Source organism: Anser cygnoides, chromosome 3 (assembly GCF_040182565.1).
Source record: "Anser cygnoides isolate HZ-2024a breed goose chromosome 3, Taihu_goose_T2T_genome, whole genome shotgun sequence".
Taxonomy (NCBI): Eukaryota; Metazoa; Chordata; class Aves; order Anseriformes; family Anatidae; genus Anser; species Anser cygnoides.
The window spans coordinates 51,814,704-51,842,529 of NC_089875.1; the positions used below are offsets into that span (position 1 = coordinate 51,814,704).

Below are 27,826 nucleotides of genomic sequence, written 5' to 3' on the forward strand. Positions count from 1 at the left end.
TTTATACCCAATAAAGCCATTTTGCTTATCTTAGTGACAAAAAGTATTGTAATTACTAACACTAGTTTTATTACATTATATTAAAAAAATGAATATTTTATTTGATAAAAGTCTTTCTACTGTGTTAGCATTATATACTGTTCATTTTTATTCATTTCTCTGGTTGTTTCCCAGGACATCTACGTATCAAGTAGGTAATTCAAGATTTCCTATTTGGCCAGAATGGAATGAAGCTGACATCAATGCAGAAAAATGGGATGCTGGAAAAGTTGGAAAAGAGAAAGAAAAATCTGGAAAAAGTCCTATTTCAGTAAGTGTGACACAAATGCATTTTTTTTGTCCCATGTTAGTTTTTGTACCTCTTTAATTTCTCAATAATTCAAAATAATTGTCATTGATAAGAATATAATTTTCCAACTCTATATTTTTATTAAATTTAAATAGTTCCCTACCGAATTAAATGCATAAACTAAATACATTGTGAATTGTTTCACTGTTGCATCTGTTAACATAAATGGGCGCTATTAGCACATTAATGGTTTAAAAAGCCCCAAACCCCCAGATCTATTTCATAACATAATTAAAACTGGGGATTTGGGAAGAAGCCAAACTGTCCTAACAGGCTGGAGCAATCTCTTTGCAGTTTCTGGGGGCAAAAAAGCTTGATGCATCGATCTTTGCAACGTTTTTATGGGGAAAAAATGCAAGTTGATCTCTTTTCTTCTGCATGCCTCAGTTTGTGGACGTGTGAAACGCTGTCTGCAGTTCCAGAGTGCAGAGAACAGTTTGAGGTGATACAGTTATATTGTATAAAGTAAAGCACCTACCATATGCAGAAAAAAAAAAAAATCCTCAGTCTTTCCAGCTTTGGAACCATGTTTGAGTCTCATCTGGATTTTTAATTCTTCAAACTGATTTTGCTTCCTTTGTGTACTTAGAATAGTTTGTTGCAGATTGGTATGTTGAAGGAACTTACGCAATGAAGCAAGCAAGAAAAAATGTGGGAAAATATTGTTTGGGGGACTTTGGTTTGGGTTTATATTGCTTGTTTGTTTTTTTTTTATGGTTTTGAGGTATATTTTCTTTCACCTTCCTTTAATCAGTTAGTACTTAAAACATCACAGTTTTTCCACCCCAGAAACTCTTTCTCAGTTGGTCTGTAGAAGATCAATAGTACATACTATGGGCTATGAAACACACAGAAAAGGATAATATGCCTAAAACTTATTTAAAAATCCAGACACAAGTAGAATGCACTAACCATGTAAATAATTAGTTTCTCAGTCAATACAAGCAGTATCAGAGCCTCATCCTATACTGTGCTATTACGTAAACAGGTATTGTATATCCTGATGCCTTCTGTTTACACAGAGAAGTATCACTTTAGAAATGGAAATTTGAAAAGTATATGAAGCCCTTCCTTTAACGGGCTAATTCTTGATGCTGTATAATTATATCTCTCTTTGATTTCTATGGCAGTTTTAAATGCTTGGAGTCTGCTTTGTTGGTGTGTAAATATTGCTTTAGGAATTTAATTTCAGTCTTCAATTTAAAAAAAAACAAAACAAAAAACTTGAGAAATAGTGAGTTAGAAAAGTACTTAGAAATAACTTGGTAGGAAGGTGTCTGAATTAAAACCTTATAAAGGTTTTGTGGAAATTTTTCTCAATGGTGGGAAAGACGGGAAACATTTCATATAGACCTGGTTAGACAGTGCAGACTACATAGATGTTCCTGAACAATATAATCAGCTTTTTTTGCTGAATTCTCAGTTTGAACTTCACACTGTTTTAGTTCAGAGTTATAGAAACTATTAGTACCTTTTTATGTTATTCTTACCCTTAAGTGAATTATCATGTGAACAATGAATTATTTTAAATATTGTGAAAGATACAACAGTACAATTAGTTTTAAAAAGTGTTCCTTCTCTGTTTATGCATATTTTATATAGCATGTCTTTGATGATCCTGAAGGAAAAATAGAATTGCCAGCATCCTTAAAAGTGCATTCATGGAAACGGCCACAAGAGTTTTTAACAAATAAGGTAAGAAAAAAGCAAGATCAGAGTGGACCATTGTGCACCCAGGAGATGGTGATCTGTACAGTGGTTAACCTGCATGGGCCCTGGACTCTGCTGCACTGTGTTGCAGGCACAGCATGACTGTAGGACAAGCTCAGCCAGCACATCGAAACAGAGGAGTTGGCGGGCATCTCCCGCTTGATATTGGCCACCTGCATGTTCTTGCCTTTATGTAAAAGGACAGCAAGAAGTTCTAATGTGGATATCCTTTCTGTTTGACTGTAGAAGTGATGAACAGAGCTTGTAAGAAAGTCCTATAACAGCTAAAATGCTATAACAGGTCAATAACACCAAAATGGAGTAACCCGTTCTACAGGGGGGTCTGCACAGTGTGCTGTGCGTGGAGAAGAGGCCTGTTTGCTGCTGCACACCTTCTCAGCATAGAATCATAGAACGGCTTGGGTTGGGAGGGACCTTAAAGATCATCTTAATCACTTCCTTTATAGTGTTAACTCTAATAAATAGAAGGTTAAATGAAACTTTACAGAGTCTGAGTGCACCAGCACCTCCTGGTGCAAGACATCACGGTAGCATACCCTTCCAACTCTGCTCTGCTTTTTTTCCCTCCATGTTCATTTAGAAGACACCTGGTGAGAGAGATGTCTTCCTGTTTTTCTTCGTGTTCCTGTTTTCTCACTTTTAAAAATCAGTGTTATGGCAAATCAAGTTCCCTTTGTTCCAGCTAAGGCATCTTGAGCAGACATATGAAGTAAATATCTATCCTGAAACTATGGACTAGCTTTACCAGAACTACAGTACTTTTTCTCACTCTCCCACCTTAAATATTGCATTTCTCCAGTATGCATTCAGAACATGTCCACATCTTTGACAGTACTTGTCTGGAAGGTAAACATAACATTTTAAAATTGTGCAAAGCTCTTCTTCACTTTCTTTTTAAAATGAATTGCAAAGTAAATAAGCAGCCTACCATTTTAAAGGTTGGAGTGTTCTTCAGTGCTGTTGCTAATCTTAAGTTTTAAACATTTTTTTTCTTTAGATTAAATGCTGAAGTTTTTAAGCACTGTGACCACCATTAAAACTTTTTTTTAGTCTTGTCAGTTTTCCTTTTGTCAGCTTGTCAGTTTTATTTCTTATTAGCTAAACACTAAGCAGCTCCAAGATTCATTTTTAATGGAAGAATGGGAGGAGAAGTCAGGGGAGTAATTGACAAGACCAAAAGATTGGATGAGAAGTGCTGCCAACATACATAAACAGAGTAGAGGGATCTGAAAGATGAGGGCAGGAGAGCTGGCAGCCCAGAAAGCCATGGAAACATGTATCTGTATTAAAAATAGCTTTTAGACTATCTTTAGAGCACTGTGAAGAAAGCAATTACTTTCTTTAAGACCTGATTAAAACTTTGGTGCTTGTTGTTTTAGTACAACATATTTTGGATCAAGTAGTTATGATTACTAGGAATATTGTAAGTTATTCAATATTAATGCTAACCTCAAGTGATGAAAAACTATTAAGATGATATATGTTACTGCCTAATCTATAAGTAACTAGAAATAAAGAGTAAACGAGGCTATTTAGTGTGTTAAGGAAAGAATCAAGCTGTAACCACCACTAAGTGATGAGAGGCACAGAGATATTTAGTTTGATAAATTACAATCCTATTACTTCTAAACTGCTTACGAAAATAAAATGGACTCTGTATGCAAGTGACAGTCATCAAAACTATGTAATGTAGTTAATCATAAAATCATAGAATGGCTCGGGTTGGAAGGGACCTTAAAGGTCATCTAACTCTAAACCCCCTGCCATAGGCAGGGATGCCGCCCACTAGATCAGGTTGGCCAAGGCCCCATCCAACGTGGCCTTGAACACCTCCAGGGATGGGGCATCCACAGGTTCTCTGGGCAACCTGTTCCAGTGCCTCACTACCATTACAGTGAAGAATTTCCTCCTAATGTCTAAAGGTTTAATAAAGTCAGTGTTCATACTGACTGATGCTTATATTTCTACTGGTGTTACCAAGACTGAATTCAGACATGAATATCGTTGCTTAAAAAATATCTGTAATTATATTTTGAGTTGAACTCTTGAAAACATGTGTTACTATTAGGAGAAAAAAACAACTAAGATTTGGTAAAGTGGTCCTCTGTCTAATGTTCATCCAGTTCTGATGAGCCAGTCAGCTTGCTATAGAAGAAGCAGAAAACTCAGTCATTATCTCCCCCCTCCCCCCCAACATACACACAAAAGGGGAAGAGTGGGGGCAGAAAGAAATGTATTATTGTCTGTTGGTTTAACGGACTGAAACAACTAATTGGGGGTCAAAAGTCCAGCTCTAAACAAGGAAAAAGAAGGGACAACATAGGACAACTCCTTTTAACAACAGCAAATCGTTGAATTGGTTTAGTCATCTTGTTCTAACCCTTGCTCTTTAATTTAAATTGAAGTTCTTCTTGCACACTGCTTTTAGGTAAATTATCCTAAAGATAACTGTGACCACATAATGAGTGATGACTATGGAAACCTGATATATTTTAATTTCCTGCCTTAATTGCACACAATAATGTCATACTTGGAAACACACCATAAATATCTTGTGATTAATAAATGAAGACAATTTATTTAGTTATTTAGTGTTAAGTATACAAAATGAATGAAGAATAAAATTTTTCATTAACCATTTTCTTTATAATGTCTTGACAGTAGAGAAAAGAGAAAGTAAATAAAGAGCAATAATGTCTGTTTGCAAAGTAAATCATTAAGTTGATAACTTGGGTCTGTGAATTATCTTTCTAAACTCTTGTGAGTCTTTGCAATTAAAGAGCTGGGAGCATAGATGGTCCTTCAGGTTGTTCTTTTATAGAACTTAAGCATATTTCAAAAATATATTGCATTTTGTATGTTTAAAATACATTTGAAAATTATTTGTAATGACTTTTAATAACATTGACATGAAAATAATTATGTTGCACTTTCTCCTTGATAATATATTTGAAATCATTCTGTTAAATATGAATGCAAATTTTTCTTATGGAGTTCCTTTATCATAGAATGTAAGACCAGAAAAGGGTGATAAATTATGTAGTCTAGGCTATTGCATGTCACAGGGAGTTAAGATTCATCCTTGTATTGCTCTAATGAACTAATGAATTTGGTTAGCCTAAAATATTTCCATTCTCAAATTGCTAAACTATTGTGTGTCGCAGGCACAGAGAGTAATGGATAAAGCAGCACAGGAAATTGAGTGAGTTGTGATCCTAGGCCAAATGCATTCTGTAGGGGAATCAGAAAAGAAAGATGCCAGACACCTGTCAGCCTGGCTAGAGGGAAAATCCTTTTGGAACTTTAATCTAATTAATTCGAGCCTGCACCTATAAAGAAAAGTAATCTTAGGCAAATTTGTTTTCTGCTCTTTGATGGTACTGTATTGCCCATTGCAGTATCAAAGTTGGACAAACTTTTAGCATTCAGTAAGACATTATGAAAACAAGCAAACCATATTTCTAAAAGATCCTTTGAACCCTGGTGGAGGGCCAAGGAAATCACAACATATGAAACAATGTTATGATCACTATTTAAGTGCAGAACTGCTAATACTATGAAAAATTTGAGGAAATCTCAATTTATATAGTTACGTATTTATTTCATTTGGTATTTTCTAAATCTTCTGGTAAGAATAATGATTCCTTTGAATTCTGAACATCTGTATTTTGACACTTTTAAGAAATACCAAGTCAGGTAAAAGATTTGTAAACTGACAACCTTGAGTTTGCAAATATCTAACAAATGCTTGCAAAACATCTAGTTTTTGTAGGTCACTACCATTAAATACTACTCTTCATTTCATTTTTTTTTTCCTGATAATTTATCTGTGGACTTTTAACTAATTTACTTTCTCCTAGATTCCTGTGGTGGTCAAAAATGAAAACTCATGTGATCTTTTTTTAGGAAATGAACATTTATTTTGTAGTGAGGTAGGTAGAAATGCGCAAATGTCTGCTTCTTTATTTATTTCTTCTTCTCATCTCTTTTTAATCTTTGCTGTCCACAGAACCACCAATTTATTTTAGTTCAAGTTTGTTGTGTAAAAAGTTATCCTTATTCTTGTTCATATAAACCACTGTAAGAAAGCCTGGTAATACTTTTAGAACTGTAGCATACATCTATAACCTGTATGTTAGAAAAGGACACACTCTGAAGCATTATTAGTTAAAACTTGTATTTCACGTGTTAAAAATTTGTTATAATTTGAAATCACATGTACCCATTTTTCTTTGGTAAATAATGAACAGCATAATTTCTATTGTGTTTTTACCTATTTTCAGCAAGTTTTTTTTATTGTAGATAGATATGATTTTAAGAAAAATTGTGCTGGTGATTTTTTTTTCCTTTTCTTTTGAATGAACCATAGCTTTTATGTCACTCCTTCCTTTAAAACAGGAGCTATTTTATTCTTTCATCATTGTAATATAACTTGATTTTATTTTCTTAGAAGATGTAAGTAAACATTTTTTTTTTACATAGTTCTGTTTGTTTTCAGATGATGAGATGGATTATAAGTGAAATTTGTGCAGTCTGGAGGATGTATAATGGAAAGGACTTAACTAATGGAACATCCATGGTATTTTGGAAACCGTGGGAACATATTTATGCCTTATGTAAAGCTACTAAGGGACACATGCCTCTATACAATAGCTATGGCAAATACATAGTGAAACTTTATTGGATGGTGAGTATTTACCTTCAGCAATCTAAAATTTTGTGCAGCTAGCGTGCCAAATTTTAATGGTTAGGAGAAGTATTTATAATTATTGAAGAGACATACAAACAAAATTGTGTTGACAAATTGTTGATGCATGTTAATGAAAATTCATTCTACAGTGTATGTGATTTTTGTACAGCATAGAACCTAATAAAACACAGTTGTCATTTGATAAGACAAAATTATTTTTGCTGATTAAGTAGAATAGCTGCAATTAGATTAATCTCTGAAAAAAAAAAAAGAATAAAATGATATGACTACTGTTTCAGTGTTTCTTAGATATTATATGAATACTTGTTTTAAAGCTATCTGTAATGTAAATCAAAGTGCAGTAGAATTGGATTATTGGGAAAACATACAAAGTACTCTTACATATGTGTTCCATTGCCAGCCCACAAAATCCTTTTTTTTTTTTTTTATTCTTTTTTTTTTCTCCCCTTCCACCATAGGGGTGCTGGAGAAAGATCACTGTGGATGATACTATGCCTTTCAATGAAGAAGATAATTTGTTACTACCAGCTACAACCTGTCAAATTGAACTTTGGCCAATGTTGCTGTCCAAAGCTATCATTAAGCTGGCAAATACTAGGTATGTTTAGTTAGCTCACTTTCAGTTTATTTTGTGAAGTCATGTGGAATTTGAAAAAAGAAATGTTTTAGTATATGTGGAAAATGTATTTTGCTAAAAGTTTTATAATGAGAAATATACACTTTTAGGAATGCTGACACAGTAAATCAGTAAAACAAGGGCCTCTGTGGATAAGGAAGGCAGAATTTTTCCTTTTTAAATGTGTCTGTGTATTCATGCACCTAAAACATTTTTTTGGAAAAAAAAAAAAGTTACCTCCCTATCTGCTTTATTTCTTTGCCATTATTCCCAAAGGCTTCTTCACATGTGGTTTTCTGCCAAATGGCAATATCCAAGACATTTTAACAAAGTAGTGCTTCAAATGGTATGGACGGTTAATACATTGCATATTTATAAGAAATACAGTAGAAACAAAATATGTTTTTGATACATCCAGCTACTAGTTAACTTTAGAATTAAAATAAGTTGCTAGAAAATGCCTTTACAAATTGGAAGAGAACAGAATATAATGGAGTCTGATCCAAGAGGACTGAAGATGGTAATCTTTAGTGTCCTTGATGGTTGTCCTATTGGGACTGTCACAGAAATTCAAAGTGAAAGAGATAAAGGACTGCAGAGACAGAATATTTGCCCCCCTCCGGGACAAGCAAAAGGGGATCCTGTTTTCAAAGACAGGAAAGAAAATCTCATTCCCCCAGTTGAAGAGGAGCCGCAATGCATTCTGATGGGCTTTCTGCTCCAGCTCACCTTTAAAAGAGAATAGACTCACAGTGGAAACAGAATGTAGAAGAGGAAAGAGGCACTCAAGGTCATTGTTATAAGACAGGAAAATATGCTTTGGAAAAATAAAGGTGTTTAGAAGTACTTCAGTGTAATTTAAAATTCTTAAAATTATACTCTTTTTAATTCAACATGATCCTTACAAATATTAATACTTTTGACTAGAATAAAGAGGGAAAGCAGTGGAGTGATGTTTTTCATCATGAAGTACTGTATAAATTACAGTCTTTATTTTTGTGCATTTTTATGAAGAGTATGTTTAGAGGGCTAGGTCTTGTGTATTATACCTTATGTTTAAGATTTATCAGACCCCTAAGTGTTATAGGAGTTCAATTACCTACTGTGTGTACCAGGTTATTTTCTGTTCTTTGCTAGGTATTTCTTTTGGTTAGGTATATTTTTAATACATTAATGTTACATAATCTTTCAAATGACAAAATGTACAAGTTCAAATGTGAGACACATAAGAGCTTTTATTTTAAATGGTAACAAAAGTAAACATTATAGATATGACTATATGATATAGTTTTTTATATATATATATATAAAGCTTGCAGAATGTTTTGCAGCATTTATTAGAAAAGCAACATATTATTTAGAGATGCTTGACCTAAAAGAAATAAAGCTTTTAAAATGCAGTATGGAAAATAGAGTATTATAAGCTACTTCTGACACTTTTGCCTTTAGTGCTGCTGTTGTGGGCAGTGTGGTGATCCACTTGCAAAAAAGTGACCTGGAAATTGGCCCATGGTACAACCAATTGGCAATTAGGGCCACAGGTTCCTATGAGATGAGCAATGACCACCAGGTGTTTAAATGATTAAACTTCAGAAAAGAATTCAAATAATTAGCTGGATAGTCAAGCCTTCCTGTTCTGGTTATATCAACAGTCACTTTTGTCAAAAGAGTGATCTGAAGTGTTTCCACGTTGACCAGGGAGTTGCATATAGCTGCCTGTAAGCTCTGTTTGCAGGAGAGTGTTTGAAATCCAACATTTCTCCAGAGCACAAGAATGACCAGGTGCTTGCACTTTTAGCCTTGGTCCTCTCAGGATCTTCTTACAGAATTGTTTCCAGAGAGTAGGAAACTATATCCATTTGAGAGAGTTGACTGTGGTACACTGGAAATACAGCCAACTGTTAATAGTAATCTGGGAGTCGGAGCAGCTCTTCAGGGAAGGGAAGTTCTAGATTCAAATCCCTCATGGGTCTGGTGGGATTTCAAACCCACATCTCCAACCCTGCAAAAAGAGATTCTACTGCATACAAGTATACCTAGTATGCTTGCTAACCATACTGAAACTGCTTTTGTACAAGTGGGAATGCTAATATGATGGGCATGATGCAAAGGCACAGCAGCAAGCTTGAATTTTTAGGCTAGTAGTCAGCTATGGATTGGAAAACTAAAATTGCCATTAAAAACTTGTTTTTCAGCAGTCTTATTTTCTGTTTGGGCCTTGTACTGCTTCTGCAGAAAGCAATATAGACTACAGAATTCGGAGAGCTGGTTATATTATATTTCTGTGTAATGATTGTTTTTGTCTTACAGTATACATGAAAATGGAAAAAGAGAGCTGGAGGAATTTACAGTTCTACATGCACTGACTGGATGGATACCAGAAGTTATTCCTCTCCAGTAAGTTCATCTATTAAACATTTTGCATAATGTTAAATATTTACTTCTGTAAAGCATTATGTAAAATAAAGCTGAGCCATACAAGTCCTTCAGCATCAGTTTTGCGGAATGTAAGGTTTTAATTCTAGAACTTGCCTTCAGGAAAAGCAATTTTTTTTGTGTTTTTATTTGTAGGTCATGCAGTTGATTGTAAAGCTATTTATCATGTTAGGCTGCTGATGATTGTTCTTCAAATTAATTTATTTTGAATTAATATTGAACCCTGTGGTGAAATCAGGGTTAGAGAAGTCTGTTTTGTTCTAGAATACAGATATAAAATGTCTGGCAGTAATACTAATAACTGTATGTATATTAGTATGATTAGTATTATTATATTAGAATGTACTATAGAAAATATATTACATGAATTTGGAAGTAATCAACTTCAGCTGGTGAGGTGTTTTCACATTTTAAATTGGAACAGTTGTTATGCTTTTATTCCTCCAAATAAAATTCCAACCTATAATATTTTTTCTTGTTTCCTATGTGTTAAGTCCATTCCATTGTTTAAAAATTATATATATATTTTTTTTTCTACTTGACATTATTTTTGTTGAATGAATGACTGAGGTACACATTCTAAATATATATATATATTTTTTTTTTTTAATGGCACTTTTTTGCTTTTTGATGAACACGCTAATGAATAAATAGATACAAACTTGATTTATATGTAATTTATTCAGGTTTAATTGTTTATTTATAACAGCATTTCAATATTAAATAAGTTCATTCATGCTTTATTTTAGCTCTTATTTCCACAATCATAATTTTATGTCCCAAGTTATGCTTGCAACTTAAGTTTTTGATATATTTGGGTCTTACAGTAGTGTGTCTGTAGCCCATGGACTTAGAAATCTCAGCAACCCTAATTTTGTTTATTTATGTAGTTCATTTTTAGAATAGCAGCAACAAAAAACAGTATCAACAAATCTGGCAGTTATTGCAAAATTTAACTTGCTTGCACTAAGAAATGTGAGTGCCACAGAATCTTTGGAATAGAGATATAAAGATGACTTTAGCTTGCTGTACAATTAATAATTTTATTGTAAAAAGAATGTTTCATGCAATTGGCTTGCATTCAACTTATTCATGTCTATGAATGATTCATTCAGTTTTAGATTATTTCAGGAATCCCTGACTTTCTGTGAAGAAACAGCACAGCAGCAACTGTCAAGTCCTATGAAAACTCTGTTGTAGCTGGTGGAATCAGGGGCAGAGGCATAGAACTCCTGGCGTTGAAACAGCTAGGGAAATCCTGTTTGAAACTACCTTCAAGAAGAGATTTTTAGTGTACAGAGCTAGAATCAATTAATTATACAGGGTAGTTGCAAAGTGGTCGACAAATTTTCCTGCCACAGCTTTTATCTACAAAGTCAAGCAAGTGTTTTATTTACTAAAATAACCCAGTCACTTTTCCAGAGAGTTGGACAGTCAGTTGTATTATAGCATTGTCTAAATGAAGATCACACGTTCTTATCTTATTACAAATATCATTATCATTGATATGTACATGTGTTTGTTTTTTAAGGCCTGGATACTTGAACAAAGTCTGGGACTTTTTGAAAGAGATTTTGCCAGAATTCAAGTTGACAAATGAGGAAACTTCAGAACTTGATAATCCTCGGACAGATACAAAATGTAAAGAGATGAAAGTGTCAGAGTTAAAAAATGAAGTTTCATCTGTGAATAAACAGCCAGATAAACCTGGGAAAGCAGAGAAATTTGGCAAAGGTCTGTAGTTGTAGGTAGTGTTATCTTTGTAGGTCAAGCATAAGTAAAGTTAGCATAACCTCTGCCTTTGAATTCATCTATCTTTATTATACCTCATGCAAGTCTGCAGGTTTCTTGCTTCACTGTGTATTTTGCAATGCTATAAAATCAAAGAAATTTTATTTTAACTGTGGACCTCATTAGAAGTAGTATTAGACTCTTCTTTCATGAAAGCCAGGCTTCATTTTCTGGCAGCGAGTTCTTCAGCTCTGTTAGTCATTCCTCTGAAGAGTGGTTCCCTGCAGAGGGATAACAATGAGAGAGTTTAGATTGCCCAAAGGCAAATGGGTCGGCACTGTTCTGACCATCCAGAAAGTATACAACTCATAACGGATGTTACCAAGAGTGATTACCTCTAGAGTGTACTGACAAGTACGTAGTATGTCTGTCTGCAATTTTATTTGCAGTAACTTTTCTGTTTATGCTACTAGGTATTAATTTTCTTCAAGAACTGCTAATCTTATTTACATTTAAATGAAGAAAGCTAGGCTTAGAAACATATTCGTTCCAGTATATTATTCTGCAATGTTTATATTTGAGTCTTAGTTTTCTTAGCTGCTGTTTTAAACTTGGAGGCATGGATGCAATTTCACAACACTTTTAATGTAATTGGAAGGTACAAATCATAGAACCACAAAATCATAGAATATCCGAAATTGGAAGGGACCCACAAGGATCATCGAGTCCAACTCCTGGCTCCACACAGGACCACCCTAAAATCAAACCCTATGTCTGAGAGCATTGTCCAAACACTTCTTGACTCCAGCTGGCTTGGTGCTGTGACAAATTTCCTGGGCAGCCTGTCCCAGTGCCTGACCGACCTTTGGGTGCAGAACCTTTTCCTAACACCCAGCCTGACCTTCCCCTGTCCCAGCTCTACGTCGTTCCCTTGGGTCCTGTCGCTGTCCCCAGAGAGCAGAGATCAGAGCCTGCCCCTCCAGCCCCTTGTGAAGAATCATACACTGAAATTTCTTTTTCTTCACTGACTTTGAAAACAAAATAAAAATGCATTCCTCAACTTTGAAGCTCAAATAATAATCCTAATGTCAAAAGTGTTATAAAAATGTTTGAAGAGACTTAGCTGAGCGACTAGTCAGGGACTCACAGGCACTCTTTCTATCATCTTATGACTTGCTCACCAGTGTAAAAGATACTTCAGAATTAGGAATGGACATGCACAAGGGTACAGCCACTGGAAACAGCACTGTTACTCATCCAACAGGGTTCTGTAATTTATTCCCAGAAAATGGTGTAAATTTAATTCTGCCTAAGCTTTAGGATTTGTTAGTAACTGAAACAACTAAGAATCAGGGAAGCATGGTATTACAGTGAAGTTCTATAATCTTCCAACTCTGAGGCTCCAAGTTGTGTTCTGAAGCTCCACTAAATTTTTTTTTTTTTTTTAGTTATAAATGTACTTTTCTGTAATGTAAGTTTTAAGGCTGGAGAGAAGGTTCTGGCTCTGGAAGATGTTTTTTCTTCCATGTGATTTTATAAGTGATGCTGACAGTATCCTCTTTTATATTGCTCTATGCTTCCAATAAAATTTTGTTTTCTATCACAAAAAAAACTTGCTAATATTCCTTCCTAAAACTTGTATTTTCTTTCCTGGTTATGTTTTTTTTTTTTCCCTTTTAATTATTCAATTTATTTATTTATTTATTTATTTATTTATTGCCTAGAACAATTTAATATCTGAGGAAAAAAAAAAGTGATAGAAGGGGTTTCTTTTTTAATAAAAAAATAAAAATAAAAGCTTTTATTGAAATGGCTCTTGCTCCCATATGTCGTAGCAGCAAATGTTGCTGCTGGGAACTTAGGACAAGTCTGTTAGATTGTTTTGGAAACTACTGATACATGGGATCAGGGATGTGAAGAAAATATTTGACACAGTGCCAGGACTTCTGGAATTCCAAACAATATAGTGGGGAAGTGAGAGTTGCGCACTAACTGGAAGGTGTAACTGAAGCCTTCCTTGCAGTTTCAATAAGTCTACATTTAAATCTTAAGAAAGTCTTTTTTTTTCTTTTTTTTTCTTTTTAACTGAATGACATATCTCTTTATCATACATCAATTCCTCTTCAGTTTTGAATAGTTTTTTTTTTTAATTTAACTAAAATGTTATTAAAGCATTTACACAGTATTAGACTTTAAGACTGAAAAATTTTATCAGAAAAAAAAAAATCTCATCTTTGTTTTACTTAACAGATAAAGCAGAACAGAAAGAAACTGGGAAGAAGAAAAACAAAGATGGAGAAAAGGAAAAAAACAAGTCAGCAATTCAGTCTTCACAAATGCTGGCAGAAGTCCAAGGTTCTCCTCAAGCCTTAGCTGAGAGTAAGTGCTATTAAAGCTTAAAAACCAAATGGAAGATATATGTAAATAAAAGGCTTTTTTTTTTTTTCTTCATTCTCTAACTTGGGGAAAGAGTAAATATGCCCATTAAATAAAAAAAAAAAAAAGTGATTCTTTACAGGCTGTATTAAATACTGAAGTCCTTCCAACATATTAAAATCCTATAAATTATATTAAGAATAATATTGCAGTAATTTGTATTTGATGTTGAAATATAAAGCAAATCTACACTGAACATTTGGAAGTTGCTGGCCAGTCATGTAGGACCAAGATTTGTTCTAGATGTAAATAGTATATTTTTATTAAAAATAATAATAATAATCTTCTTCTGTAGTAACTTATTTGCAATATCTACTTTATTCAGTATATTGAAATTGGAAGAAGGAGGAATGTTCCTTGTTGAAGAGCAGGGTGGCCAGAAATAGTCATTTGAATTTCCTGCATGACTTATTTGTTTAATAAATTTGTTTCCTTTTTCCTGGAAATATATTTTGATTGATGGATTTTTTTTTATATCAATACATCTGTGATAGCTTAAAAATTGAGAAAGTTCTTTCTTTGTGCATTCAAATTTAAATATTTTTAACAAAATATAGTTTAGACAAACCACAGGTAAATTTTAATTTGTCAATAAGAAGTGTCATGTTTATCTACATAAAATATAAAATTCTTCATAAATCATAGAATCATAGAATATCCTGAGTTGGAAGGGACCCATAAGGTTCATCAAGTCCAACTCCTGGCACCGCACAGGTCTGCCCAAAGGTTTAGACCATGTGACTAAGTGCACAGTCGAATCTCTTCTTAAATTCAGACAGGCTTGGTGCAGTGACTGCTTCACTGGGGAGCCTGTTCCAGTGTGCAACCACCCTTTTGGTGAAGAACCTCTTCCTGATGTCTAGCCTAAACTTCCTGTGCCTCAGCTTGACACCATTCCCATGGGTCCTGTCACTGGTGATAATGGAGAATAGGTCACCTGCCTCTCCACTCCCCCTCACAAGGAAGTTGTAGACTGTGATGAGGTCCCCCCTCAGCCTCCTCTTCTCCAGGCTGAACAGGCCAAGTGACCTGAGCCGCTCCTCATATATCTTCCCCTCTAGGCCCTTCACCATCTTCGTCGCCCTCCTCTGGACACTCTCCAACAGTTTAATGTCCTTTTTGTGCTGTGGTGCCCAGAACTGCACACAGTACTCCAGGTGAGGCCGCGCCAGCGCAGAGTAGAGCAGGACAATCACTTCCCTCGACTGACTAGCAATGCTGTGCTTGATGCATACCAGAATACGGTTGGCCCTCCTGGCTGCCAGGGCACACTGCTGGCTCATATTCAACTTGCTGTCAACCATAACCCCCAGATCTCTCTCTGCGGGCCTGCTCTCCAGCATCTCGTTGCCCAGTCTGTACGTATAGCCAGGGTTGCCCCATCCCAGGTGTAGGACATGGCACTTGCTTTTGTTAAACTTCTTGTGGTTGGTGATCGCCCAGCTCTCCAATCTGTCCAGATCTCTCTGCAAGGCTTTTCCACCCTCATCCGAGTCCACAACTCCTCCAAGTTTGGTGTCGTTGGCAAATTTGCTCAAAACACCTTCTAGTCCTACATCCAAATCATTTATAAAAACATTGAAGAGGACTGGCCCTAAAATGGAGCCTTGAGGGACCCCACTAGTGACCATCCGCCAGCCAGATGTGGCCCTATTTACCACAACCCTTTGAGCCCTGCCCGTGAGAATTGCTCACCCATCGCATGATGTTTTTGTTTAGCTGTATGCTGGACATTTTGTCCAGTAGGATCCTGTGGGAAACCGTGTCAAAAGCTTTGCTGAAGTCCAAAAAGATCACATCAGCTGGTTTCCCTTGATCGACTAGATGGGTGATTTTATCATAAAAAGAAATCAAATTTGTTAGGCAGGACCTACCCCTCATGAACCCATGTTGGCTGGGACCAATGACTGCATTGTCCCCCAGGTGCGCTTCAATAACTTCAAGGATCATCCTCTCCATAATTTTACCAGGCACTGACGTGAGACTGACAGGCCTGTAACTGCTAGGGTCTTCTTTCTTACCCTTCTTGAAAATTGGCAGAACATTTGCCAGCTTCCAGTCCAATGGGACCTCTCCAGATTCCCAAGATCGCTGAAAAATAATTGAGAGAGGTCCCGCGATTACGGCAGCCAGCTCTTTAAGCACCCTGGGATGAATCCCGTCTGGACCCATGGACTTGTATGGATCCAGGTGGAGCAGCAATTCCCACACATGTTCAGGGTCAGTTGGGAGTTTGTCATTTCCACTGTCATGGTCCTCCAGCTCAGGGTACCCTGGGTCCCGAAGCCCATCATCAGTGTTGAAGACAGAGGCAAAGAAGGCATTAAACGTCTCTGCTTTGCCTGTGTCATTGTCTGTGAAGAGACCCTCTCCATCTAGTAGCGGACCTATGTTTTCTTTGTTTCTCCGTTTTCTGTACATTAAATGTACATTAAATGTACATTAAGCTGATTTTTGTCATTGTTTATATCTGTAAATATATAGCATATCCATACAGCTAGCAGAAGGAAACATATTTATTAACTGGAATATTATCTAGTTGAAAATCAGCAGGTGAGTGTCAGTGGAACAACTTTCTTTAAGGTTATAACTACAAAGTAAAAATGTATAAAAAGAATGAAAATCAGTTTCTTATTATGTGAATCAGTTTCTTGCTTCCTGATTTAAATCCCAGTTAAAATTGTTCATTTAAATCATTTTCACTTGTATCAATCCAATGTTATTTCTCATCAATGAGTATGTACCTTATTCATTTGAATTCCTACATTATATACTAGTAAAGGAGTTAAAGAGAAATTCTGAAATTAATTACCAACAATTAATAAGTTTGCAAACAAAACTTGGACTAAAGCCTTTTTTTAAATTGTAGTTGTTGTGGAATAGTAGATTAGGCATTTCACTCATCCATGTTGTGGGAAAATAAAACAAAGGAGAAGCAGAAGTAACGAATTCTGGAAATTGTACCAAATCTGTGAAAGGGCATCAAAAAATATCATATTTTGTATTTACATATGAGGAAACCACATGACATTTTGGTCTTTCTTCTGCCATTTAAAGCACAATGTATTCTGTTTTCTTAAAGACCCTTAGTGACGTGCAAAGAAGTTATTTAGACAGATTACTAGCTTGGGGCTAAAATGTGGCAGATCAAAGAACTCTTTTATCCTAGATCTCTTTCATAAACAGAAGATGAAATGCATGCATTCTAAAGCCATGAAATATTCTTAACCTTTATTAACCTATGTTAAAGTTAGTAAAATGTTATTTTCCTGAATGAAGTTGTTTAATCAACATCAATGGGATTAAGAGATGGGTAACATAACTTTATTAAAACTTTTGAATCCTGTCAACTTTCACGTGTCTTTTAAAAGCAGTATTATTATTTTTTTTCAGACATTACCAAAGCAAAAAAAAAAAAAGTATCAGAAAAGAGTTCTGGAAAAGAATCAAAAGTATATACTTCACTACTGAACTTACTAAGAATTTGAATAGAATTATATGTGCAGATTGTAAAGTCAGAAGGCTTAAAATAGGGATAAAACTTGAGATTAAGACTGAAAAAAAAAAAAAGGCAAAATGTAATTTGAAATAGTACAGGACTGAATTATAGTCCCTATGAGGTTGTAGCCACAAGAGAAAAAAACTTGTAGGCCATATGAAACAGATAGCCTGCAAAGAGTGGCACAGGACAGTAGAACTATTTTTGTGCATGAAGTAACATCTGTAACTAAGTCTAGGCTTAAAGTCAAGACTCTAGAGGCAACAGCTACAAAATGTTTCTGAATTGTTCTTGTAAATCAGTGTCTTTACTCAATGCAGCAGGCCTTTTAATTATTATTTTATTTTTTATTTTTTTTTTTAAGGTCAGTGTCTTGAACAGTACTTAATTTCCAGCACCATAAACGTGCTCATTTCCCATGTACAAGTTTTCACTGTACATAATGAGTATGAGGACTTTAAAGGAATTGTTTTTTGTTTGTTTTTTCCTGCGAAATATTGGAATTATTTCTCAAAAAGCATTGGCACACCAGTTGCTTCTAAGCGTTTAGAAACTTCTCTTACAGGCTTATGATTTAGCAGGGGTTATAATATGGTGGTGGGTTGACACCATCTGGCAGCAAAGTGCCCACCCATTTGCTCACTCACTGTCCACTAGCAGGATAGGAGGAGAGGATCAGAAGAGCAAAAGCAAGAAAAAAACTCATGGGTCGAGGTAAAGATACTTTTCAATAACTTTTAATACATGGAAAAAATAATTAAGGAGAGAAAAAAGCAAGTGATGGAAAAGCAATCACTCACCACACACAGCCTGATACCAAGCCAGGCTCTGAGCAACAGCTACTTTAGGAAAACACCATCCCCTGTTATTGCAGTGTGTGACATTGTACGGGATGGAATATCTCCTTCATCTATTTGGGTCAGCTCTCTGACTTATGTCACCTTCCAGATTCTTTCCCACATCCAGCTTTTTCTCTGGGGCAGCAGAGTGAGAAGGACTTGACGAAAGCACTGTTCTGTGGCAGCTAAAACACTGGTGTGTTATCAACATGTTTTTGTTGCAAATCTGAAGCACAGCACCATATGGGTGGTTCTGAAGAAAATCAGCTCCATCCCTGCTAGACATACTACAAATATACAAATACAATTCTGAAGCACCTGTGCACTCAAACCAATGCCTTCTGCATCTTTCCAAATACTATATGCATTGGAGGAAGCATAGTGCCTACTTTTTTTTCTCTATTTATCCTGTTCTGTGCAACCAGAAGAATAACCAATCCTCCACCTGATCAGTCAGGGCTCTTCCTGCGAGCAACCAGCTCTTTGGTCCTGTGGCCAGCCAGTCCCTGGGATGCTTTTGCAGGCAATTCATTTCTCCACTCATCAGCCTCTTCTTCTATGAACAATTTCTACTTTCATACCTGGGGAGTCCATTCATTCCATAAAGAGGTTTTATGATGGTAAGGTGTGAGCTATGTAGGCCTCTCGCTCCTATAATGAGCCACCACTCCAATTTCTATTTCTGTTTCTAGACTAATGATTTTTCTAATGATTTTGGAACTGCTGGAAAAGGAATACTATTCTACTTTAAAAGGCACCGGCCAGGTATTTGGGAATTTGTTCTACAAACTAGCTCTTTGTGTCTGCTGTCTCATTGTGCCTTGATATTAGTTCTGTGATTAGAGATAATATTTTCTGTGTCACTTTCTATGTCACAGAAGTGCTGGGAGATTATAATAATGTTTAAAAAATGTTAGTTATACAAGTAAACCCACAATGTTAATCATCAGAGTAAATGAGATCCATACCGCACATTAAAATATCCATAAAGTTTTTTTGCGTTTCCCTTTTGCCGGTTCAAAAGAGTTTTTACTTATAAGTGGGGACCAGAGCCTAATATTTTGTTCTGTTTTTTCAAATGCATGCCATCATTCTGAAATATTTATGTAATATTTGAATTATGAAAAACACCTATATCACCTTTCTGAAGGCTAAAGAAGAACTCTCCAATAGGCAAAGTTAATTCATGCCCAACTCAGCAGCAGGGGTTAGTGTATGAGCTGCACACCTCAACAGAAAGATATTGAAAGCCAACCAAACTGTTTTGGAAAGTTAAAACTCAGCATCAGCTCCTGAATGATACAAAAAAATATTTAAGAGAAATCTAGGGATATAGCCAGAAAATTATTTGCAAGTCTTCAAAACCTATGTTTTTGTTTGTTTGTTTGTTTTTTATAAAAACAAGAATGATTATAAAGCATAACAATATTCATTCTTGGCATTTCTTTTTAACTGACTGGATGTGTATGTTACGTGGATTGATTCCATTGATACTCTCCCTTTTTCCAGGGACTGAAATATTTGTTCAGATGGTGTAGCAATCACCCTCTGTAAATGAATTTGCAATGCTGCAGATGTAAAATATAAGCACCTACAACGATTCAGAAATCTTTAACAACACAATGCAAAATCTTTAAATCTACACTGGTGGATATAAATAATAGGCTTTGCTGAACATAACTTTTTGTTGTACTATATGTTATGACATTTTTCATCTGATAGTGTAATTTTATCAAGGCTATCAGTTTGAAATAGATTCTCCAGATGATGAATACCTGGTATTCATGAAATACCTGTGTGTGAGAAATGCTTCTCATGTGCAATGAGATTGATATGGCTTGTGGCATATACTGTTCGGTAATGTGTGGTACATCATAGATACTACTGCTGTTTTTTTAACAGATCAGATATGTCAGTAAGGACAGAGACTCAACCTAGATTATATTCTTGCTTTTGAATAAATTGAAACCTACAGCTAACACAAGCTGTGGTTAATACAGTTATCGAAAGCATACAGAGAGAAATACTAAGAATCCAGTAGAAAGTAATCGTAACTTACCATAAGCTTATGTTTTATTGAGAAGGTGAATTCCTAAAAGAATATTCAAGATGCAGATATGTCTTACTACTTCAAGAAAAAGACATTGCGTACCTTCATACCTTGTAAATAAATGGATTTTTAAAAGCCTGATAAACTATGTTTTTCAGACACTTGCCTAACTTTTGTTTTCCTTTCTTCTTATTTCCATTTTCTGTTTTTTCATTTTATTTTCCTTTGTATTTCCATTTCACAGATAATGTCTATTTTTAATGCAACTTCCAGTTGAATACTCAGTAAACATAGGTAAAAATAGGAAGTAATTATCCTATGTTTGAGGTGGAACTGAAACGAACAAAGACAAAACATTCTGATGAAAGAAAAATGTCACAACCATGCTACTGAAATCCTGTCTGCACATGCTTACTTAGATGTTTAAAGAAAAATGCAGAGATGCTTCTTCCTGAGCTGACTTTTAGGTCAAACCACAGACCCATATTTCTAATACTGTATTTTTTAGACTTTTAATTTTCCTTTGGCATTTGTGTACTGTCTGTCAGCCAAACAGCTTTGGATTCTCTAACTTTCAGGATTTACCAATGGCTTCTTTCACAGATGAGATTGAACAGTTGCTTAGTGCAAGGGATTTCTAGGGGTAATGAAGTGTGGGGAGTCACCCCCGCACACTTTCTGAAGCAGCTATTGTTACCTCATTTTTTCCATCTCCTTGACAGAGTTAAGAGCAGCAACCCTGGTTTTTGACCACTGTTTCTCAAACTACCTATTTCAGTCTTTATACCCATTGGTAGAAGTAGTGAGTGCTCTGACTTTTCATCATTTTGCCAGCAAAACCATTTTTTGCTTTCACTTTTGAGAAGCCTTTAGCTAGTACTTGCCAATCGGTATGCTTTCACTTCAGCTGTCTAGATGTGTACTGGGACCTTCATGCTAGTATCTAGTATTTTTAAAACTTGAAGAAAAATAAAAGAACAAGTGCAAGAGCTACTTCTGCATTTCTAAGTTGTAGCTGTTGTTATTCATTTGTGTGAAAACAGTAAAATATGTAAAAGTTGTTGATAATCTAAATACACAAGGACTAAAACAATGTACTTTTTACATCCATGGCTCCTCTTCTGAATACTTTACAATAAGCTCTTGTTTTGAATGGAATAAGAGTCAGACAAAGAAAAGAATAATAGAAGCAAGCCAGAGAAAGTGAATAGTTTAGGGGAAGGAACCACAATGTTTGTTTATGGCTTACCCTGTTCCAAGACCTGTTAATGTTTTCTACCTAGGTTCTTCCGTACGAACCCAGCCAGATATGGCAGTATATGCTGGCTTTATTCCGTTACATTTGTTTGAAGCGGAGGTGTTTTCATTAGATCAAATGGTAAGATTCTGTACTCTCAGGAAAATAATGAATTATATTTTGTATTATCTGAATGTTTATTTTTGTAACAACTACATTGTAAATAATAATAATAATAGTGTAGTAAAACAATCACCAGGTAATGATTATCAGTTAAATTGGTATTTCAGTCCTAGATTATGGACATGCTTTTTCCTACCATAACCATGCTCAATTTTTAGTTTTACTTCACTTTCCTCTGGATTTCAAGTGCTGATGTCTCTGAGTAACAAGGCATGGATGAGAAAATGCATCATGATGAGACACTTCTGAATGGAAAGAATAATTATTTTAAGGATTACTTGAAAAACATGAATTTTAGTTTGGTTTTTTTTTTCAGGCCACAAATAATTATCTCATATACATTTTTTGTTATGATGTTCTGTATGAAATAGTATGTTTATATTCATTTTTATCAGTGGTGTTGAAAGTGGTGGAAGCAGCTGGAGAAAGTTTAGCACTTCAAGAAGCTGGAGTAAAAGCAATGCTTAAATTTCCACTTAGCTACTCATAATCTGCAGAAAACTATTTTAAATACCAAAGTGGGCTTTCTTGAGATAATTATTAGCTAAATTTATTTTAGCTAATAATCTAATCTAATCACATTCTAATCATATTTTACATAAGTAGAATATTAAAGTGTAATCTTCTTTCTCAGAAAACCAGCAAGCTTCACAGGATGAGGACAAGAAATTTCAAAAAAATAGTTTGCATGTGTTATGCTTTAATACTCTGAATGTCTCCTTCTCCTTCTCCTTCTCCTTCTCCTTCTCCTTCTCCTTCTCCTTCTCCTTCTCCTTCTCCTTCTCCTTCTCCTTCTCCTTCTCCTTCTCCTTCTCCTTCTCCTTCTCCTTCTCCTTCTCCTTCTCCTTCTCCTTCTCCTTCTCCTTCTCCTTCTCCTTCTCCTTCTCCTTCTCCTCAGTGCAGCTCATTTTGTGTTATTTCGAAGATTACGTTGTTCTCTGTGATTTTAATTTATTTTAATTCAAGGTCTCAGACAATACTGTCTCTTTTCTAGTAGGAAGTAATATTAGTCATCCAAAAACAAATTGAACACAGTGACACAGGGGCTACATCCTTCCTGACACCTAAGGCCTTGAGTCTCAGACTTGGCCACAGTCTGTTAGGATGCAGAGATTACAGAAAAAGAGGCATGACAGACCACATACGATGAGGCAGGTGAATCTATATGTCTAAACCAGCAAAGACTGATAGGAAAATGGAAGCTGACAGAAATTAAATATTGAAGTGTAGTGGATTTCTTGTGGGCCCTAGTTTAAAAAAAAAAAAAAAAAAAAAAAAAAAAAGAAGCCCATTTTCAAGCTTTCTTTGGGGGTCTGGTAAGCACTACATCAATGGAAATAATTATAATTTGGAGAATGGAGTAATTGTTTGGGATAAGAGTTGATCCCCAAACTCAGTAGAAGGTTTGTCATTGATTGTACTTGTGCCAGAATTTTCCTCCAGATTTTTTTCTGTTTCCATTTTAGCTGTGTCTTTTAGTGTGTATGTCCTTGGATTTATGTAGTAAATGTAATTGTCTTAAGTTTGTTCAAACATGATGGAAAAAAAATCAATAGTTTCTGTTATGCAGCTATGCTTCCTGCTCAGCACCTGATGAATTCTCCTTTACAGCACCTAACTGGCCCTCTTCAAAATCCATCCAATCTCAGATGGTTTAGCTTGCATTTTTAAGTTATTAGAATGTGTGCGTAACCAGTCACCGCTCCTGTAAAATATCTTTATAAATTCAGAGATCATATGAGGCCAATATATTACTTATGTACCTTAAAGAATTTAATTTGATCCTCTCCCTTTAAATAACTCTGACAATCACAACCACAGTCTTCTCTGCACTGCTTGCAATTATGCCACCTTGGGACCATTTGATGATGAAGAGGTACAATCAGAATCTGAGCTGATGAAAGGGTTAAAGAAATATGTTATAGGCAATTTATCTAGCAGTGGAAAGAAGGTGTATTTTTAAAAACAAAGTAAGGATGTACAAATCTTGAAACAGAACATTCAGCAGAGAAAAAATAACAGACTTACATATGAGACCATTATTGTTTTAATGGGAAGAGCACCACTCAATGTCCGCGTCTAAAATTGCTCTTAAGTCCTTTGCTAAGGGCTTTGGTATATATGGGTCAACTGTAGTGCCTTCAATGTGTTGTCTAATTAGCCATAACATAGAAAGCTTAACTTTAATGATGTTGTTGAAAGTGTTAAGAAGATTAAGAAGATATCAGAAGTTATCTAAAACACCAGTTACTTTTAGAATTCTACTAATTTATAAATTCAGCATGAAGGACTATTATTTCAAAAAAGAAAAAAAAAGTACTTTTAAATATGTTTATTTGAAGCAAAATTTTGTCAGTGTTGTTTCCTTACTTGTACACGTTGCTTCACTTACGTTTTTTGTAACACCCAAAGAATATGATTGTACAAATATGTTTAAAGAAGTGATCAATCTTTACTGAAAATTAAAATATAGGTAGACACTTCTAAGTATTCAATTATGCTTTTTATGGTGAATATTGATCCTATATAGAATGCTTTTGGATAATGTTGTCAGGTGAACTGTTCTCGCTTCTTTTGTTATCTAAACCATTAGATGCTTCTGTGTGCATACTGTTTTTTTTTTGTTTGTTTTTTGTTTTTTTAAAGAAAGGGGCAATGAGAAAGGAGAGCTGTGCCCAGTCAGATTGTCTTTTCATGTTTCATAGGCTGGTTCTTCAGAGAATCTGAGGCAATATGGGCTTTTGCAAGTATATAGCCATCCTGTCCTGGTTACTAGAACAAGGTCCTGCCCTCTGGTAGCACCACCACAGCCACCACCAGTTCCTCGCTGGAAACGTTTCCGTCAGAAAAAGGAAACTGTTGTGACATCTGAACCTCAAGGTTTGTCTACTCAAACATCTGAACTAAATTTGTAATTACATTTTAATCATTATAAATGTTCTCAAGCACATACTTATCATCCGTTAGTATAATTTCAGTAGAACTGCATTATGGATTACTTTTTCTCTCTCTCTTTTCTCTCTCTCTCTTTTTTTTTTCAATTTCTGTAATACTTTGCTTTAGCTCTATTACTCTATTATTTCTTAAACACCTTGAGAAATGTCTTAATGTGTTGCTAAAAAATACTTTACTGTATTGGAGAAAATTCAGAGGGAGTAACATTAGAGCAGTGCAGAAGCTCTGAGGCAGAGCCATGAAAGCTTCTAAACACCTTTTGAACATTTAAAGTATCTGACTAGCCCTTCTGCAATTATTCACAGTTTTAAGAGCAAACTTATTCTGGGCCTAGTCTAGACTGCATAATGAAATTAAGTATATAACATGAGATAGCTTGAATATGAAAGATTTACAGGCATGCTAGCAAAATATACTGGCATAGAAAACAGGAAATCATCAAAGGTAGGATTGTAGAATTGCCACAGTTCTGAGCTATTTTGTATAACTTTACATATAGGTTAAATACACTTTTAATACCTTGCAAGCTAAGAGTCAGAGAGTTATGCATTTAATTTGCTCATGATACATCACTTAAAGCCACCCCAGTTGTTCTCTTTTATTCAAGTGCATATCATGGTGTTTGGAGATTCTTTCCTGAAGTCTTTGTATAATTATTTAGAGATGAGTAATCCCCTGTGGAAATCATCTGTCAATTAAGTATTAAATATTTTTTATGAATATATATTTATTTTTTTCCAGAGCCTGTGATAAAGAAACCTGAACAATACATCGAGATTGCTAGCCCATTTTTGAACTACAAATTGAATCCTATCACAATACCAAAAGACGTGTAAGTATGCAGTATAGTTTCAGCAGTAACATCCATTTTTTTAGTCATTTTCACTATAAAAACACAATGGTTTATACTTATTTGGGTCACAGGAAAAAACTGTTTAGTTCATGTAGTCTAAAGCACATCAGGATCAAAGCACTCTATTGATGTCACATAATAATTTGGCAATCAGCGAACTGTACATTTAGGATCAATATCAGCATTACAATAGACAAGCCACTTACAAAATGTTAATAAACTCAAAAAAAAAAAAATCTGAAGCCTTTCCTGCAACTAGTCCCAAAACTTCTAATAACACACAGAGACATACACGTGCTCTTATATGCACCTTCCTGGCATCACAGATTACAAGCACACCCCCTCCTGTGGGAGTGCAGGGTTCCCTATGTGCACACACCTCAGGTTGGGGTTCACCTCTGTGCGCACAGCTCCTTTAGGAGTTGGGGTGCTCTAGGCTTTGTATGCTGCTCCCTACAATCTGCTAATCTACATGCTGGTGAGAAAGGCTACTCTGTTGGTCCCTGTTGGTCACACCCTGTACTGACAATCCCCTAGCTGGATGCACAAAGCTGAGTGCATTCGACATCCACGGGCAGCGAGCTGTCTGGCCTAGGCACAGGTTGTCATGCCAGTGGGGTAGCTACAGGCATTGACAAACCAGAGTTTGTCTGTTGCTGTTTCCAGTTAAAGGTCTCTCCCCTCTATTGCACATTTTCATCATCCTTTTGTCTTTTCAAGCTGTCTTCTCATGTTTCAAAAGTTTTCCTGAATATGATTCCCCATTTTTTATTTTATTTTATTTTATTTTATTTTATTTTATTTTATTTTATTTTATTTTATCTTATTTTATTTTATTATTTATTTTATTTTATTTTATTATTTATTTTATTTTATTTTATTATTTATTTTATTTTATTTTATTATTTATTTTATTTTATTTTATTTCATTTTATTTTATTTATTTCATTTCATTTCATTTCATTTCATTTCATTATTTTTTAACTCTGGCTGATTCACATCTTTCTCTTTAACAAGAACAGTTTGGGGCAAGCCCCCTCTCAGAGAGTTTTGTTTGGTCCCATTACATGATCTGTAATACACACATTTATTCTCCATCATTGCTCAATGACCTGTGTTAATTTCATCTGATTTATGTCACAGAAGAATATATTGTCATTTACCTTTTTCTACAATGTTGTCTTTTTTGTGTGAAAATTTCATATCTCTTTTCTCCTGCTTTCTTGGAGGTTACTTTTTAGACACAAATCATTGAAAATTATATTTCTGAATATTAATGAGCATTTAAAAAGCCTGATGAAACGGTGACAGTTTTCATCTGGCCTTGCAACAAATTATATAGAATAATTTCATAACATTAGCAACTCCCCATGCAAAATTTGGGCGTATTTTTTCTAATTCTATTTTTTTGTTGTAAAGTTCATAATCTGCATATGCCAAAGATAGCCAGTGTAACGCCTAACTGTGAACAGTTACTTAATGTTAATCTCTTGCTCATTTCTGGCTCCATTATTACATCATACATATGATTGTCTCTGAAAAATAATTGGCCTTGTTGACTCAGTCGTATCCAATTATCAGAGGAAACTGATGTGGCTGAATCTCTCTCTTCAGTTTTTACTTCTTCCATAATTCAGGAAGAATATACGGGGAACTTCCATCTTGCTAAAGTAGAGTATAAAATTTGGCATAAAATTATATGGAGAAAAAAAAATCTAATCCCCATTTTCTTTTGTTTCTTCATATGAGATGTATCAGCCAGGTAGTAGATCGGGTATCTTTAATGAAAGTATGATTATACATTGAAAAATACCCATCAAAATCTAATTTATTACTTAATTCAGAGATTTTATGTTAACCTCAAAATATTTTGTAATATTCTGTAATTAGGGGGCCAAAAAAAGTAAAATATTTAATAGGTCACTTTCACCACAAATAGGAATATTCTTTAGCATCTTTAAAGTTTTGCCTAAAACTACAGATATTTTTTAATTTCTTGCACATAACAAGGAAATTATTGAATGGCATGTCAGTACTTTTATTGACTTCACATAATTGGAACAATTACTGCTATTTTTTTACTATAGTTGTTACAAGCAGCCTGAAAGTGTAGCTGAATCTGTTCATGCTCAAAACACAACTTTTTATAAACATCCTGTATTAAAGACAGTATGGAAGTTGTATAATCCTTTGAAAACCA

General features: G+C 35.0%; 1 protein-coding gene across 3 annotated transcripts in view; it reads left to right on the forward strand.

Moving 5' to 3' along the window:
- ADGB (androglobin) overlaps nucleotides 1–27,826 on the forward strand; it is a 118,497-nt gene that overhangs the window by 15,193 nt on the left and 75,478 nt on the right. Inside the window, exons 2-12 of one of the 3 annotated variants that reach the window (XM_066994174.1) lie at nucleotides 175–310; nucleotides 1,952–2,044; nucleotides 5,941–6,012; nucleotides 6,579–6,767; nucleotides 7,250–7,389; nucleotides 9,718–9,804; nucleotides 11,375–11,577; nucleotides 13,825–13,953; nucleotides 21,682–21,776; nucleotides 24,524–24,698; nucleotides 25,515–25,605. In XM_066994174.1, the coding sequence (XP_066850275.1) occupies nucleotides 175–310; nucleotides 1,952–2,044; nucleotides 5,941–6,012; nucleotides 6,579–6,767; nucleotides 7,250–7,389; nucleotides 9,718–9,804; nucleotides 11,375–11,577; nucleotides 13,825–13,953; nucleotides 21,682–21,776; nucleotides 24,524–24,698; nucleotides 25,515–25,605 (1,410 nt within the window). Of the gene's footprint in view, nucleotides 1–174; nucleotides 311–1,951; nucleotides 2,045–5,940; nucleotides 6,013–6,578; nucleotides 6,768–7,249; nucleotides 7,390–9,052; nucleotides 9,190–9,717; nucleotides 9,805–11,374; nucleotides 11,578–13,824; nucleotides 13,954–21,681; nucleotides 21,777–24,523; nucleotides 24,699–25,514; nucleotides 25,606–27,826 lie in introns of those variants that run through there. The other 2 variants (XM_066994175.1, XM_048067872.2) reach the window with 2 other exon arrangements.